We start from the raw sequence: 15,596 nt of genomic DNA, 5'->3' as shown, positions 1-15,596 counted from the left end.
CCCCGGGGTGCTAAAAGGAATGCAAAAGACCATCTCCTATGCAATGCATAGGAGACTCCTCCTCCACTGACTATGACTCCTCCTCCACCGACTCTGCACATAGAAGGCAGCATCTCTTTGAAGTCTGCACTGCCGCAGTGACTGACCTGTCATGGCCCCCTTTCTCCAGCCCCAGGTGACCTTGGCAGTGTCTGTCATGAGATGAAGATGGCAGTGATGAATGAAGCTCTAAGGTCCTGGGAAAGATGTAATGTGAACAACGAGGGATCTGGATGTGCCGACTTCAAGCAGAGGTACTCAAGGGAGGAGATGTCAAGAGTGGGCTGTCTGTGGTCAGGGCTGGCCCTACCACTAGGCAAACGAGGTGATTGCCTGAAGCGCCAGCCTTCTGGGGGTACCAAATTGGGTGCCCCCATGTGACTCAATGACATTATCAGTGTATATGGGGTGGGGGGTGGGAAGTGCCAGAAAGTCTTGCGTGGGGTGCAGTACAGTCTAGGGCCAGCTCTGTCCATGGTTGAGTAGCTAGGGAGATAAAATTTCCAAACCCAGCAGGAATGGGACAGGAACTGGGTAGGGGGAGACCCATAGAAGGGTCTGAGCCTTCTGCTGGCTGGGTTCTGAGCTGGGAGGTCTACGAGGTCATCCAGCAGTAGGGTTTCCAGGGCCAATTCAAGAAATATCTAGAAACTTTGGGGGTGGAGCCAGGAGACATTGGGGGTGGAGCCAGGAGCAAGGTCCAAACCCAGCAGGAATGGGACAGGAACTGGGTGGGGGGAGACCCATAGAAGAGTCTGAGCATTCTGCTGGCTGGGTTAAGAACATAAGAGAAACCATGCTAGATCAGGCCAATGGCCCATCCAGTCCAACACTCTGTGTCACACAGTGGCAAAATTTTTTTATATATACACACACACTGTGGCTAATAGCCACTGATGGACCTCTGCTCCATATTTTTATCTAAACCCCTCTTGAAGTTGGCTATGCTTGTGGCCACCACCACCTCCTGTGGCAGTGAATTCCACATGTTAATCACCCTTTGGGTGAAGAAGTACTTCCTTTTATCCGTTTTAACCTGTCTGCTCAGCAATTTCATCGAATGCCCACGAGTTCTTGTATTGTGAGAAAGGGAGAAAAGTACTTCTTTCTCTACTTTCTCCATACCATGCATTATCTTGTAAACCTCTATCATGTCACCCTGCAGTCGACATTTCTCCAAGCTAAAGAGTCCCAAGCGTTCTGAGCTGGGAGGTCTATGAGGTCATCCAGCAGTAGGGTTTCCAGGGCCAATTCAAGAAATATCTGGAGACTTTGGGAGTGGAGCCAGGAGACATTGGGGGTGGAGCCAGGAGCAAGGTTGGGACAAGCATAACTGAACTCAAAAGGGACTTCTGGTCTTCACATTTAATGGGACTGCACACCTTTTAAATGCCTTTTCTCCATTGGAAATAATGAAGGATAGGGGCACCTTCATTTTGTTGCTCATAGAATTGGATCCCCTGGTCCAGTCCTTTTGGAAATTGGAGGGTGTTTTGAAGAGAGGCCCCAGATGCTATGCTGAAAATTTGGTGCCTCTCCCTCAAAAAACAGCCTCCCCAGAGCTCCAGATACTCACAGATCAATTCGCCATTATACCCTATGGGAATCAGTCTCCATAGGGAATAATGAAGTGCCCAGTAGACATTTCCCCCTTTCCCACTTTCTGATGACTCCAAAGCAGGGGGAGGACCTCCAAACTGGGGGATCCCTTGCCCCCCTACTGGGGATTGGCAACCCTAGTTATTGAAAGGCCACAACTTGGAAAGAGCCGGTTCTTGTTGCAGCCCCCCAGAGCCAAGCGGTTTGGAGAAGGACAGAAAGGAGGTTTTGCAAGAGTACATCAGGCGCCTGAGGGCAGAACAGGCCTCTCTGAAGCTCCCCGCCTCAGGGACATCGCCCAGGATTGACTTTGCAGCAGCCAGAATCAACGCGGGGATTGTAGCCAAAGTAGCAGAGGTGCAGAGAGCTTTGAGTGATGTTCTCACCCCGGAGGCGGCAAGTCCCAAGATGGAGAAGTTGCATCTGGTGCAAGAACTGCAGACGGCCAGGGTAAGCAAGAACGGGACGCGGGTAGGGCACAGCTCCCCAAATCACCGAGGGACAGGAAATCTCAAAGGTGCTTGCTTCCTTTTGAAGTAGGGAGAAATAGATACCCCCCCCCCCTTTCCGTTCTTTTCATTCTGTAATGTTCCATTCCACTTCTCCTACATTCTGGTTTCACTAGGGGGTCGTCATACATTACAAAGTCCTCCTGGTCCTATTGACAGACGCGCTCAGTGAATTCTGCGCCTGGAACTTAATTTCCAATGTGGGCTGCAAATTAAGTTCTGAGCACAGAACTGCCAGAACACATCTGTTGACAGGGTCCAAAGGGACGTAGTGATTTTGTAGCACACAAATAAGTCCTAGGGGAATCTCTTTCCCTGTATCTTCTTTCAAAACTGGTTTTAGTCATGCACGAGTTCACACAGCCTGAGCGATGAATTCATTAACTAATTGACTTTGAGGCCGAGTGACTGAAACGTCTGTCTCGCTCATCCATTTTTGCTGGCAATTGCATATCAGGAAGCTTTGGCTGACTTAAATATCCAGCTGCATTTAACGGGGAAGGAGAAGCAAGGCCTGGAACTCCAGACGTACACCCTGAAGGCTCAAGAGGCCGCTTGCTTGTTGATCATCCGGATCCTACAGGGGGACTGTGAGAAGAGCCGGGGACAGCAGTCTGGATCTTCCAGTAGCAGCAGCAGCAGCAGCAGTGAAGACAGTGACCTAAGGGTAAGATCCAGGAACTGGCCGTCAGGCCTGTACCCAGGATTTTTGGGGGGGGGGCAGTTTAGTGTGGTGGAGCTCCCTTCCAAGAAAACCTGCTAAGAGGAGTGAGCTTCTCAAAAGAGGGGAGAAGCTGCTCTTATTTCGACTGAGCAGCCGACGCGAATCTATTCCAAGTAGGGTTGCCGGCTCATACCTGGCTGCTGGGAGGGGATCTTCCTCAAGTGCCATGATGTGCCCGGCACAATGATGTCACCCAGAAGTGACATCATCATGCCAGGCATGTCCCACGGGGGACGCTCTAGCATTTGCGGGATCTTGGCCAATTCCGTAGGGCCTGCAAAACCGCCCTCTCCCGGCTAGCCTTCTAAGATGGCGCTTGGAATAAACATCACGCCATCATTAACATTAACATAACTGAGATAGTGGCACTATTAGATTATATTTTTTAGACTTTTTTTGAGATTATTTAAATATTTAATTGTTAACTGTATTGAACTGCATAATCTTGTTTTATTGTTTTAATATGGCTTTTGCCATGTCCTGTAAGCCGCCCTGAGCCTGCCTCGGCGGGGAGGGCGGGGTATAAATAAAATTTATTATTATTATTTGCGTAAAAACTGTATGGAATCATAGAATTTTTAACCCAAATGCTAGAGCATCCCCCACACAACGTGCCTGGCTCAATGATGTCACTTCCAGGTGACATCATGTCACTTCCAGGTGACATCATCATGCCAGGCACATCGGGCAATGATGGAGCTCTTCAGGGGCAGGGCTTCCCCCACAGGCCATCTCCATGCCGGCAGGTTGGAGGCTGGGGGTGGGGAAATGGGAACCCTAATTCCAGGTCAGGGTTTACAAACAAACGTTTATAGGGAGCATCAGGTTGCTTTTGTTTTTTAGAAAAAGCCCAGCAGGAACTCATTTGCATATTAGGCCACACCCCCTGACACCGAGCCAGCCGGAACTGTGTCCCTGTGCATTCCTGCTCAAAAAAAAAGCCCTGGGGAACATCATATTAACTTTACTTGTGGAGAAATGTGTTCTACTTACTGCTTTGGAAGTTTGGATTGTTCAAAACTGTCACCTTCATTTTTTGAAAAAAACATAGAATACTCTGCAGCAACATTTTAGAACTGCTAATCATCTCTCTGGCCAGAGATGGTGACATGGTCAGTTCACATCATCAACTATAAGCTGTCAGCTAGCCTGGAAATGAAAACAGCTTTTACCTACAACAGGGTTTTTTTTCTCCTACTGGAGCAGACCCAGCACAATCTGTGGAGGTGCATTGTGACCAAATGTAGCCCCATGGCAATGGGGCTGCTGAAGGTCATTTCTTTCAAGAACATGAGAAAGGACCAACTCTGTGAAATGAATGAAATTAAATGTTTGCATTTCCAAAATATTCATTGTTTCTCAAAGGAGGTTCTCCGTGTTCCTCAGGATAATTTTATAGTAGGTGCAAATGGTTGGGAGCCCTGATAGCCCACACTAGTCCCTTCTCTTCACAGCTTGGAAGTTAAGCAGGGTTGGTACCTGGATGGGAGACCACCAAGGAAGGCTGGGCTGGTATGCAGAGGAAGGCAATAGCAAAGTACCCCTGCTCATTGGGAACAGGCACAAACTGGCTCATGAACTTTGTGATGAATTTTGGCTGGTTTGTGGCTCACAAACTGAAGTTCATGGCAGATCAACTGGCGCAGACTTTCCATGATCTTTCAGGGGGTTCCTTGTAGTTTGTGAATGGATACATTTCCAGACAGATACCGATTCCTCTCTAGCAGTTTCTCCCTGGGCTTCTGTTTTCCCTAGGTCAGGTGATCAATTCCACACCAGTTGCTGTGTGGGCACATTTTGATGAACAGGAAGCTGAGAGGGAAATTGGAGGGAGCTCCAATTTCCCTCTCAGCTTCCTGCTCATTTTTTTTAGAGATCCAGAATTGGATTGGAGCCACCACTGAAAGAGCCCTGGAAATAGGCTACTAGTATCCTAACCTCTCTGTGGCATGGGACAGAAAAGAGGAACTGACCTGATGCAAGGAGAGGTGGTCTTCTCAATTCCGTTGCATCTCTTCCCTGCCTGCATTCTCCATGCACATTGAGAAAAACATTGCAGCAAAGGACACTCAGTGCTATCATACTTATGAGTGCATTTATTTGGTGCAAACCTGCCTATTTTCCCCTCCTTCCCCACTTCACACACAGCAGGAATAGTCACCTACCTTTGGGTCAGCACTCAGATGCTGACTGAGGTCCTGATGCGAAGCACGCTTACTTGAAAGTAAGCCTGCATTGAGTTCCTCCTCAGCTGCTGGGAGCCACATAATACACATGAAAAAGCCGCATGTGGCTCCCGAGCCACAGTTTGGCCACCCCTGGTATATATGCATGCTCCTTGCAAATGTCAGGAGCAAATAAGGTGCAAACCAACAGGACAAATGGAAAGCTGTGGTGTACATAACCTGGAAATTAAAAGGACCAAACCAGACAGAGGATTCCTAAGGCCTCCATAACAAAGAAGTGTTGTATTCGCCCAGGGCTTTTTTTTTTGTAGCAGGAACTCCTTTGCATATTAGGCCACACCCCCTGAGGTAGCCAATCCTCCAAGACCTTACAGGGCTCTTAGTACAAGGCCTACTGTAAGCTCCAGGAGGATTGGCTACATCAGGGGGTGTGGCCTAATATGCAAAGGAGTTCCTGGTACAAAAATAGCCCTGTATTCGCCACAGTCCAGAGAACTGAAGCTTCCTTGCTATTTCAAACATAGCTTTTAAAAAACTAAGGAGAGCCCTGCTGCATCAGGCCCAGGGGTGGAATTCTAGCAGGAGCTCCTTTGCATATTAGGCCGCACGCCTGTGATGTAGCCAAGGGGTGTGTGGCCTAATATGCAAAAGAGCTCCTGCTAGAATTCCATCCCTGATCAGGCCAAAGGTCATTTAGCACTGGATCCTCTTCCCATTTATGCCCAGGAAAGCCCCCTCCCCCATCAGGGAATGAATTCATTACTGCCATTTCTTAGCTAGTGAGCTTCGTTTTGCATTTTCCTCTTCCATGATGCTTAGGACTACATTCCCATGCATACCTCCAAAGGGACCCATTTCCGTTTAGCTCAGGATGCTGGAAGAAGGCAACCTGCTACAGACCCTGAGGCTCAGATGACTGAACTTCGTGAGACTTCGGCTCGGTAAGTGCAATTCCTTCCCTGACCTGAAGCAGGCGCTGTGCCCTCCCCAATTGGCTGTGCCAGCTGCCCAGCCAGATTCATCCACCCACTTCCAAACTGGATCAAATAGTATCTTGGATTCCTTTAAATTATGTATCATAACCAAGGGTATTTTTTGTATCAGGAACTCCTTTGCATATTAGGCTTCACCCCTCCAGATGTAACCCATCCTTCAAGAACTTACAGTAGGCCCTGTAAGAAGAGCCCTGTAGGAGGATTGGCTACGTCGTGTGTGTGTGTGTGTGTGTGGAGCCTAATATGCAAAGGAGTTTCTGCTACAAAAAAAGTCCAGAGTTTCAGCTCAGGAAAATGGCACAGGGGGAGAATGCGTTAAGTTCTCTCTTCCTGCATGCTGGAGTCCTGATCCAAATCAGACTTGCATGTGCATGGGAATTAAGTTCTGAGCATGAAACTCCCAGCCCCCACATCTGTCAATTTGACATGATGACTTTGTGACATTTGTGTTTCCAAGGCTGGGGAATTTCCCATTGCCTTGGAGTTTTGTAAAGAGTTTAATTGAGCAGAAGCAGACTGTCTGGAAGTGTATTCTTTCACGAACTGCCACAAAGAGCACCAAAATTCATGGAATGTTTGTGCCAGGTGTCCTTTCACAAACATCGCTTTGCGAACCATGAACAGGCTGAAAGTTTCTACAGAACTTTAGTTTGTGAGCCACAAGGCTTTTTTTAATAGCAGGAACTCCTTTACATATTAGGCCACACCCTCTGATGTAGCCAATCCTTCTGGAGTTTACAGTAGGCCCTGTACTAAGAGCCCTGTAAGCTCTTGGGGGATTGGCTACATCAGGGGGTGTGGCCTAATATGCAAAGGGTTCTTGCCACAAGAAAAGCCTTGGTGAGCCGTTTCGTACCCATCACTGTCCAACCACCCTGACATGACAACTGTCCAGACTCATTGTGACAGATTTCCTAGGGCAGGGCTGTCAAATGTGCGACCTGGGGGCCAAATCGGGCCCCTGGAAGGCTCCTATCAGGCCCATGAGCAAGTCTGCTTCCTTCTCCTTCTCTCTTGCTTCCTTCAGTTATCGGAGATTGTTAAAATATTGCAAGAGTGCTAATCTTTTAAGTATGTTTTATTTAAAGCTCTAAAAAAATTCTTTGTGTTTGTCTGTGTCCTTTATAAAGTTTATGTCTGGCATTACATCTTATGACACACATAGCCCAGTCCCGCAAGGTCTCATTTATGTCAGATCCAGCCCTCATAACAAATGAGTTTGACACCCCTGTCCTAGGCTCCAGGCACCTACCTCTGTGTCCCAGACTCCCAGCCCTGTGTCCTACCTCTGTGTCCCGGCGCTGAGATTCCTTGGAGGTCCCCCATCCAAAGTGTTGGCCCTGCTTAGCATCCAGGATCTGACAAGATCAGGCTTGCCTGGGCCATCCGGATCAGGAAACTGGAGATGATGATGATGATGATGATGATGATATTGGATTTATATCCTGCTCTCCACTCCGAAGAGTCTCAGAGCAGCTCACAATCTCCTTTTCCTTCCTCCCCCACAACAGAAACCCTGTGAGGTAGATGAAGATATTGGATTTATATCCCGCCCTCCACTCCAAAGAGTCTCAGAGCGGCTCACAATCTCCTTTACCTTCCTCCCCCATAACAGACACCCTGTGAGGTAGATGAAGATATTGGATTTATATCCCGCCCTCCACTCCGAAGAGTCTCAGAGCAGCTCACAATCTCCTTTCCCTTCCTCCCCCACAACAGACACCCTGTGAGGTAGATAAAGATATTGGATTTATATCCCGCCCTCCACTCCGAAGAGTCTCAGAGCGGCTCACAATCTCCTTTACCTTCCTCCCCCACAACAGACACCCTGTGAGGTGGGTGGGGCTGGAGAGGGCTCTCACAGCAGCTGCCCTGTCAAGGACAACCTCTGCCAGAGCTATGGCTGACCCAAGGCCATGCTAGCAGGTGCAAGTGGAGGAGTGGGGAATCAAACCCGGTTCTCCCAGATAAGAGTCCGCACACTTAACCAGTCATGTGGCACCTTAGTACCTAACAGATTTACTGTAGCATAATACAAGGCAGGGAGATTTCTGTAGTTCTCAAAGATGCTTGGCTGTTTTCACTGCAGAGACAGACAGAGAGAGAGAGACATTATTATGTGTACACGGCCATGGGGATAGACACTGGCAGGGCTTTCTTTGAGCAGGAACGCGCAGGAACACAGATCCGGCTGGCTTGGTGTCAGGGGTGTGGCCCGATATGCAGATGAGTTCCTGCTGGGCTTTTTCTACAGCCAAAGCCCTGGGTATTGGTTGTGTATTTGGCTGCGCCGCCTTGAAATCTCAGGCACGTAAAAAAGGTCGTCATGACAGTGACACAGCACATTGACAGACTGTGTTTTCGAGACTCTCGTTGTTTCAAAACATTTGATTGCAGGAGTACAGGTTATAATCTGTCCCTTCCACCCGTTCTATGACCCTGTGCCATAAAACCGAGCTCACCCCCGCATTCTAAACTATCCTCTGCTGTGGTAAAGCAGCACTGTCAACTCCAGGCTTGGAAATTACTGGAAATTTGCGGGTTGAGCCTGGGAGAGTGAGGCTGAGGGAGGGGAGGGGGCCTCACGGTGTGACACTCATTCGTTACGAGGGCTGGATTCTGACATAAATGTCACTCTGTCAGATCAGGTCACGGGTATCCTAAAATATAATGCCAGGTATCTGGAGAGATGAGCTTTATAAATAAGACAGCTCCAATTACGATTTATCTAAATACAAACATGCTTAAAACATTAACACTCTCAGGGCTTTTTTTGTAGCAAGAATTTCTTGGCGTATTAGGCTCCACCCACCTGATGTAACCAATCCTCCAGGAGCTTACACTAGGCCCTCTACTGGGAGCCCTGAAAGCTCTTGGAGGATTGGCTACATCAGGAGGGTGGAGCCTAATATGCAAAGGAGCTCCTGCTACAAAAGCACCTGAACACTCTTACAGTATTTCCTTAAAGCATCTCCTTGGTGCCCAGCCTCCACAGTTCTACCTCCCATTATTGTAGGGTGGCCAAACTTGCTTAACATAAGAGCCAGATAGAATAAATGTCAGATGTTTGAGAGCCGCGAAGGAAGGAAGGAAGGAAGGAAGGAAGGAAGGAAGGAAGGAAGAAGGAAGGAAGGAAGGAGAAGGAAGGAAGGAAGGAAGGAAGGAAGGAGGAAAAATATATGAGGGAGAGAGAGGTGGAAAGAAAGCAACTTTAATTTTAAATGCATTCTCCAAGCTGCCAGCTAGCTCTGCTTGGCAAAGCGATTTAAAGAAACAGTTGTCTTCTCCAAGCTGACCAACAGGGCAGTAGGGACTTCGAGAACCACATAAAGAGCCACATGTAACTCCTGAGCCACACTTTGGCCACCCCTGTTCTAAGGAGGAGGAGAGGAGAGGAGAGGAGAGGGAGAGGAGAGGAGAGGAGAGGGAGAGGAGAGGAGAGGAGAGGGAGAGGAGAGGAGAGGAGAGGAGAGAAGGAAGGAAAGGAAAGGAAAGGAAAAGGAAAGGAAAGGAAAGGAAAGGAAAGGAAGGAAAGGAAAGGAAGAAGGAAGAAAGGAAAGGAAAGGAAAGGAAAGGAACAGGAAAGGGAAAGGAAAGGAAAGGAAAGGGGGAAATCCCATAGGGAGGAGCTTGGATTGGTTCTACACTGAGTCACATTGAGACCATAAATGCAAAAAGCACAATCCCATTTCATTTCCCTTGTGGATGACAGGAACAGGGAACTGAACGGTCAGATCCAGTCACTTCTTGGAGAGCTGGAGGAGAAAACGTGAAGACTGCCGGGCCCAAGAGATACAACTGACGGAACTCACGAGGGATTTTTTCAAAGCACACAGTTAGTGCCGGAAGTCTCACTGGGGCTTGTTTTGTAGAAGGAACTCCTTTGCATATTAGGCCACATTACCCCGATGTAGCAATCCTCCAAGAACTTACAGGGCTCTTAGTACAGGGCACTACTGTAAGCTCCAGGATTGGCTACATCAGGGGTGTGGCCTGATATGCAAAGAAGTTCCTGCTACAAAAAAAGCCCTGGTCTCACCTACGAACATCAGAAGAGCCCTTCTGGCTCAGACCATCTTGTCCTGCATCCCGTTTGCCTTCATGTGTCCCTCAGAGATTTACAAGCAGGGCACAGAGGCCAAATCCTCCCTCGGTTCTTGTTCCCCCACAGCAATTGTCCTTTAGAGTGGACCCCCTCTGAACATGGGGGGTTCCACGTAGCCATTGTAGCTAACAACCCTTGATGGACCTCTGCTCCTTGAACCATTGCCCTCCGTACCCTCTGAAAGAGGCAACACCCCTAGAGTTGAAACCACTTTGAGACATCAACTTGGAATCTGGGCACGTTGCCCGAGATGTATCTTCCATGGCACACACCCAACAGTAAGCCGATCGGAGGTCAAAAGGGATATTTATACGGCAGGCCCATGTTCCGAGCGAAGCAAAAGCTTCCCAAGAGTGAAACTGGATGGATCTGCTTTATGCACTCAAGGTCATGTTTGTATTTAAACTTAGTATGCTGGAGGTTCAAGAGGATTGCTTGAGGGATGGGGGGGGTGGGGAGGGGAGATAAATGACTGATACATTTCTGCCAGCTCAGATCTGTCCTCTGGAATATTATAACCACTTAAGAATCTGGGTAGCTCAGCTTTCCTTCCGTGTCTACAGTGCTGTCGTCTGCAAAGTTATTTATTCTAGTCTAATCTTATTAAAAGCAGTGGGCTTAGACTGAAGCGGCTCTTCAGAGGATTGCCCTGTTGGCTCCTTTCTTTCCCCATTATCTGATGGTCAGCTGCCCTCAACATTCTGCGGCCCTCAACATTCTGTGGCCCTTAACATTCTGTGGCCCTCAACATTCCACAGGAGGTTTTGGCTCTGGGCAGGGCTGGCATGTCCAGTAGGCCGAGAGTAGGCTGCTGCTAGGGTGCTACTTGGCCTCAGGGGGCAGCCAATGGGTGCTCCTCCCCACATGTGCCCTGCTGTCCCTTCCCTGCTGCTTGCACACAATTGCCCTTTCCACACTCCCTCTCCATCGCCCTCCTCTGCTTTGCCGCCTACCAGCAGGTGGGCAACAGAGAAGGGGTGGCAGGGCAGCACAGCGGCGGGTGCGCTCGGAAGCGGTGCTGTGCTGCCTGACTCTGCCATGCTTGCCCTTGTTGCCGGAGGCACTGGGATGGTGAGGGCTAGGGTGCCAGAAATCCTGATGCCAGCCCTGGCTTCCGGGCCCCCATTAGAAAGAGCCAGTTGGTACCTACAAGGACTCTCAGTGCGGAGAAGTAGTTGGGAAATTTTCCCCCCTGACTCAGATCCCCTTCTCTGGGATACTATAGCTCTTAGGGGCTTGAGGAGGTCAAATTTTCTTTTCTCTCCTTACTTTCTATTATAGACACAGAGCTGCCCTCAACATTCTGTGATTTCTAAGAGGGTCATGAGCGTGCTCTCCTCATCATAGTATTGGGGAGGTGGGATCTGAGAGCCAGTTTGGTGCTCTTAACGGCAGAGAGAAGTAGCAGACTCTCATCTGGAGAATCGGATTGGATTCCCCCAATCCCCACTCCTCCCTCCACATGCAGCTCAGGTAACCTCTGGGTCAGTCACAGTTCTCCAAGATCTATTCTCTCAGAGCTCTCCCAGTCCCAACCTACCTCATATGGGGAGAGGAACAGAAGGCGATTGTAAACCACTTTGAGACTCGAAGGGTATAAATCCAATAATCTCCGCCTCCCCCCCCCTCCTCCGTAATTTATTTCTGTATAGATGGAGGACCTTAACTAGCCCACGCAGTATGCAGAACACCTTGTATGTGGGTATCCCCATTTTAGCGCCCTGTACAAAGGCCATCCCCTTTTCAGTAGAGATTGCCAGGGCTTTTTCTTTGTAGCAGGAACTCCTTTGCATGTTAGGCCACACCTCCTTGATGTAGCCCAATCCTCTAAGAGCTTACAGGGCTCTTAGTACAGGGCCTATGGTAAGCTCCATATGCAAAATGAATGGGGGCCCTTGGGGGCCAGAAATGCTGTGCCAGCCAAGTCTCTGGGTCCCCATTAAAAAGAGGCAGTTAGTACCCTTCAAGGATCTCTCAGTGTAGAAGAAGAAGACATTGGATTTATATTCCTCCCTCCACTCAGAGTTTCAGAGCGGCTAACAATCTCCTTTCCCTTCCTCCCCCACAAACAGACACCCTGTGAGGTGGGTGGGGCTGAGAGAGCTCTCCCAGAAGCTGTCCTTTCAAGGATAACTCTTGCGAGAGCTATGGCTAACCCAAGGCCATTCCAGCAGGTGCAAGCGGAGGAGAGGGAATCAAACCCAATTCTCCCAGATAAGAGTCCGCGCACTTAACCACTACACCAAACTGGCTCTCTAGTGTGCAGAAGTTGTTGGAAAATTTCCCCTGACTCAGATCCCCTTCTCTGGGATACTAGAACTCTTAGGAAGAGAATGAGAGAAAGGAAAATTTGGCCTCCTCAAACCCCTAAGAGCTCTGGTATCCCAGCGAAGGGGATCTGAGTCGAGGGAAATTTTTCAACTACTCCTCTACACTGAGAATTGCTGTAGATACCAACTGAATCTGTCTAATGGGGACCGAGAGCCAGGGCTGGCGCCAGGGTTTCTGATGCCCTAGGCCCCCACTCTCCCCCATCCCTGTGCCTGCGGCTAGGCTTCCCAACCCTCCCGCCCTGGCGGGGGACCCCAAGATTTCCACCCTCTTCCCCCGCTCCCCCAAAAAACGGAAGCGGGGGAAGGGGGGGAAACGACACCGAGGAGCATGGCGAGCTGCCCCATCACGAAGCGGGCGAGGCCACCACGCCGCCGCCGCCACCTCCCCGCCCACTGCAGCTGCTCCTCTGAGATGGGCCCAGGCTGAGCCCATCTCGGAGGAGCAGCCAAGAGGCGGCAGCAGCGCAGGCAAAACCAGGGGAGGGCGAAGGTAGGCCAGGAGCATGGTGAGCTGTGAATCCGGGCCCTTCTAGGACCCGGACTCGCGGCTCACCACGTCCCTGGCCCGCCTCCACCCCCCCCTCCGATTCCACCCCAGAGGCGGAGCAGGCGAGGCTGCCGTGCCGCTGCCGCCTCTTCTCCGCTCGCCATGGCTGCTCCTCCGAGATGGGCTCAGGTTGAGCCCATCTCGGAGGAGCAGCTACGGCGAGCGGAGAAGAGGCGGCAGCTGCGCAGCAGCGTCGCCCGCTCCGAGACGGAGCGGCTGGCCACGCTCCCCGGCGCCGTTTCCCCCCCTCCCCCCTAGCTCCACCCCAGTGTCTCCTGGCTCCACCCCCAAAGTCTCCAGATATTTCTGGGGTTGGACTTGGCAACCCTACCTGCAGCAGTGAGGACAAGATGGCGGCAGCAGGAAGCTCTAATATACAAAGGAGTTCCTGCTACAAAAAAAAAAAAGCCCCATAGATTGCCACGGGCTTACTGTTTCCTAAACTGCTGGGAGAACCCCTGAAGTCCCGCCTCCCGCTTCGTTTCCATCCTAACCCAGCCTGTTCCTTTCTCTCCGCAGTGCCATGGTCCAAGCTTACCAGAATGCCCGGAGGAAACAGGAAGCCCAGGTGCGCCAGCTGGAGATGCAGATTGGCTTGATGAGCCAACGGCAGGCGGGGCAGTTGCAATCGCTCATGCGCACCTTCCGGAGGTCAGAAGGCAGAGGAGACGGACGGGCCCCCCATGCAGGGGTGGCGTCTGTGCGAGGGACACCCAGCCCTGTGGGGGAGGATCACCATACCAGAATGTGTTGTGTGGCAGATGCTGACCTCAATGCAAAATAACCCCACCGACTAGCACGCTTGGGAAAGGGCATAAGGAGGACTCTGCTGGATCAGGCCAAGGGTCCATCGAGTTCTAAAAATGGCCATCTGGCTGCCTCTGGGAGCCAGTTTCCCCAGTGGTTTATCCCCAGCAATCGCTAGTCAGAGGTACTCTGCCTCTGAATGTGGCAGCTTGATTTGGCGTGACCCATCCTCTGAATTTCTTTGATTGCTACTGAATAAGAACAGCAGAAGAGCCCTGACGGATCAAATCAAGGATGAATCAGCCTAGCATCCGATCTCCAGCAGTGATCAGCCAGAAACCCACTAGCAAGGTAGAAAGACAGCAGCCCTCCCATACCTGTCAACAACTTTAGGGATATCCAGAGGTAGGTTGCCAGCGTTTGTACAGAACAAACCAAATCTTTCTTGCAACAAACCAGGCCCCCACTAGAGGGCACCTCTGAGCCAAGCAAGTGCGAGAACCATGTCTCCTGTTTGTGCGAGACATCGAAGATCATGTGCGGGAATCTCACCGAATGGCCCCTTTACAGTACGGCATTGTAGCATGCTGAGGTCCCTCCCTTCCCTATCATCCCCGGGTATTTCCCAACGCAGAGCTGGCCACCTCCCATAGAATGGAATTCCAGGCCGTCTTTTGCTACCCAGTTCATTTAGGGTTGCCAAGTCCAATTCGAGAAATATCTGGGGACCTTGGGGGTGGAGCCAGGAGACTTTGGGGGAGGAGCCAAGAGACATTGGGGTGGAGCCAGAAACAAGGTTGTGACAAGCATAACTGAATTCCAAAGGGAGTTCTGGCCGTCACATTTAAAGGGACTGCACAGCCTTCCCTCCATTGGAAATAATGAAGGATAGGGGCACCTTTTGGGGGGCTTACAGAATTGGACCTCTTTGAAACTTTGAGGGTGTTTTGAAAAGAGGCATCGAATGCTATGCTGAAAATTTGTTGGTTCTACCTCAAAAAACAGGCCCCCCAGGGCCCCAGATACCCAAAGATCAATTCTCAATTAAACCCTATGGGAATTGGTCTCCATAGGGAATAATGGAGTGCCCAGCAGACATTCCCCGCCCCTGCTTTCTGATGACCCTGAAGCAGGGGGAGGACCTCCAAACTGGGTGATCCCCTGCCCCCACCTGGGGATTGGCAACCCTAGTTCATTTTGCAATCGTCACCTGCGTTTGTTTCTGCCAAGACACCTGTACCTTGTAAAACTATCAAGAGAGAAAAATGCCAAGGGACAGCTGCCTCAAAAAAAAAATGCAGAACCGAGTCACCGTGTAACGAGGACAAAAACTACCAATGGAAAGGAAGAAAATCTTGCACGGAGAACAAATAGGACTCTTTTGGCTTGTTCAAGGCTTCACCCAGCTCTGTATGGAAGACTTTCTGCTTTACATACAAATGGTGTGGCATTCTGCATTTTATGCACGACTCATGATTGAAATTTGGATCAGCTTTGCATTTATTTATTTATATTGATTTACATTATTTATCATCTGCCTTTCTCACTAGGCATAGTGAATCAGTACAGTGAACAAAATGGGACATTCAGTAACCAATGCATCAGGATCTTAGAAGGCCGGACTCACCAAAAAGCCCTGAAGCGTAGCATAAGTGTTCACACGACCATACAAAAATTACATAAATAGGATCTGGCTGACAATAAGCTATATGCAGCAGCATAGACCACAGTCTTTAATTCTTTATCCAAGCAAGTTCGTAAAACCATTTTGTGCTGTTCAGCCTTATTACCTGCGAAAGCCAGCGTACTGTA

General features: G+C 49.9%; 1 protein-coding gene across 1 annotated transcript; it reads left to right on the top strand.

Moving 5' to 3' along the window:
* Positions 1-207: 207 nt before the first annotated feature.
* Positions 208-13,821, top strand: USHBP1 (USH1 protein network component harmonin binding protein 1). The gene is made up of 5 exons (XM_060233086.1): positions 208-293; positions 1,824-2,088; positions 2,605-2,814; positions 5,877-5,998; positions 13,557-13,821. Exons 1-5 carry the CDS (start codon positions 208-210, stop codon positions 13,819-13,821), a joined length of 948 nt encoding a protein of 315 aa, XP_060089069.1.
* The last annotated feature ends 1,775 nt before the right edge of the window (positions 13,822-15,596 follow it).

Source organism: Heteronotia binoei, chromosome 2, assembly GCF_032191835.1.
Source record: "Heteronotia binoei isolate CCM8104 ecotype False Entrance Well chromosome 2, APGP_CSIRO_Hbin_v1, whole genome shotgun sequence".
Taxonomy (NCBI): Eukaryota; Metazoa; Chordata; class Lepidosauria; order Squamata; family Gekkonidae; genus Heteronotia; species Heteronotia binoei.
The sequence above is the reverse complement of the archived record's forward strand: the minus strand, read 5'-3'. Positions and strand labels throughout refer to the sequence as shown.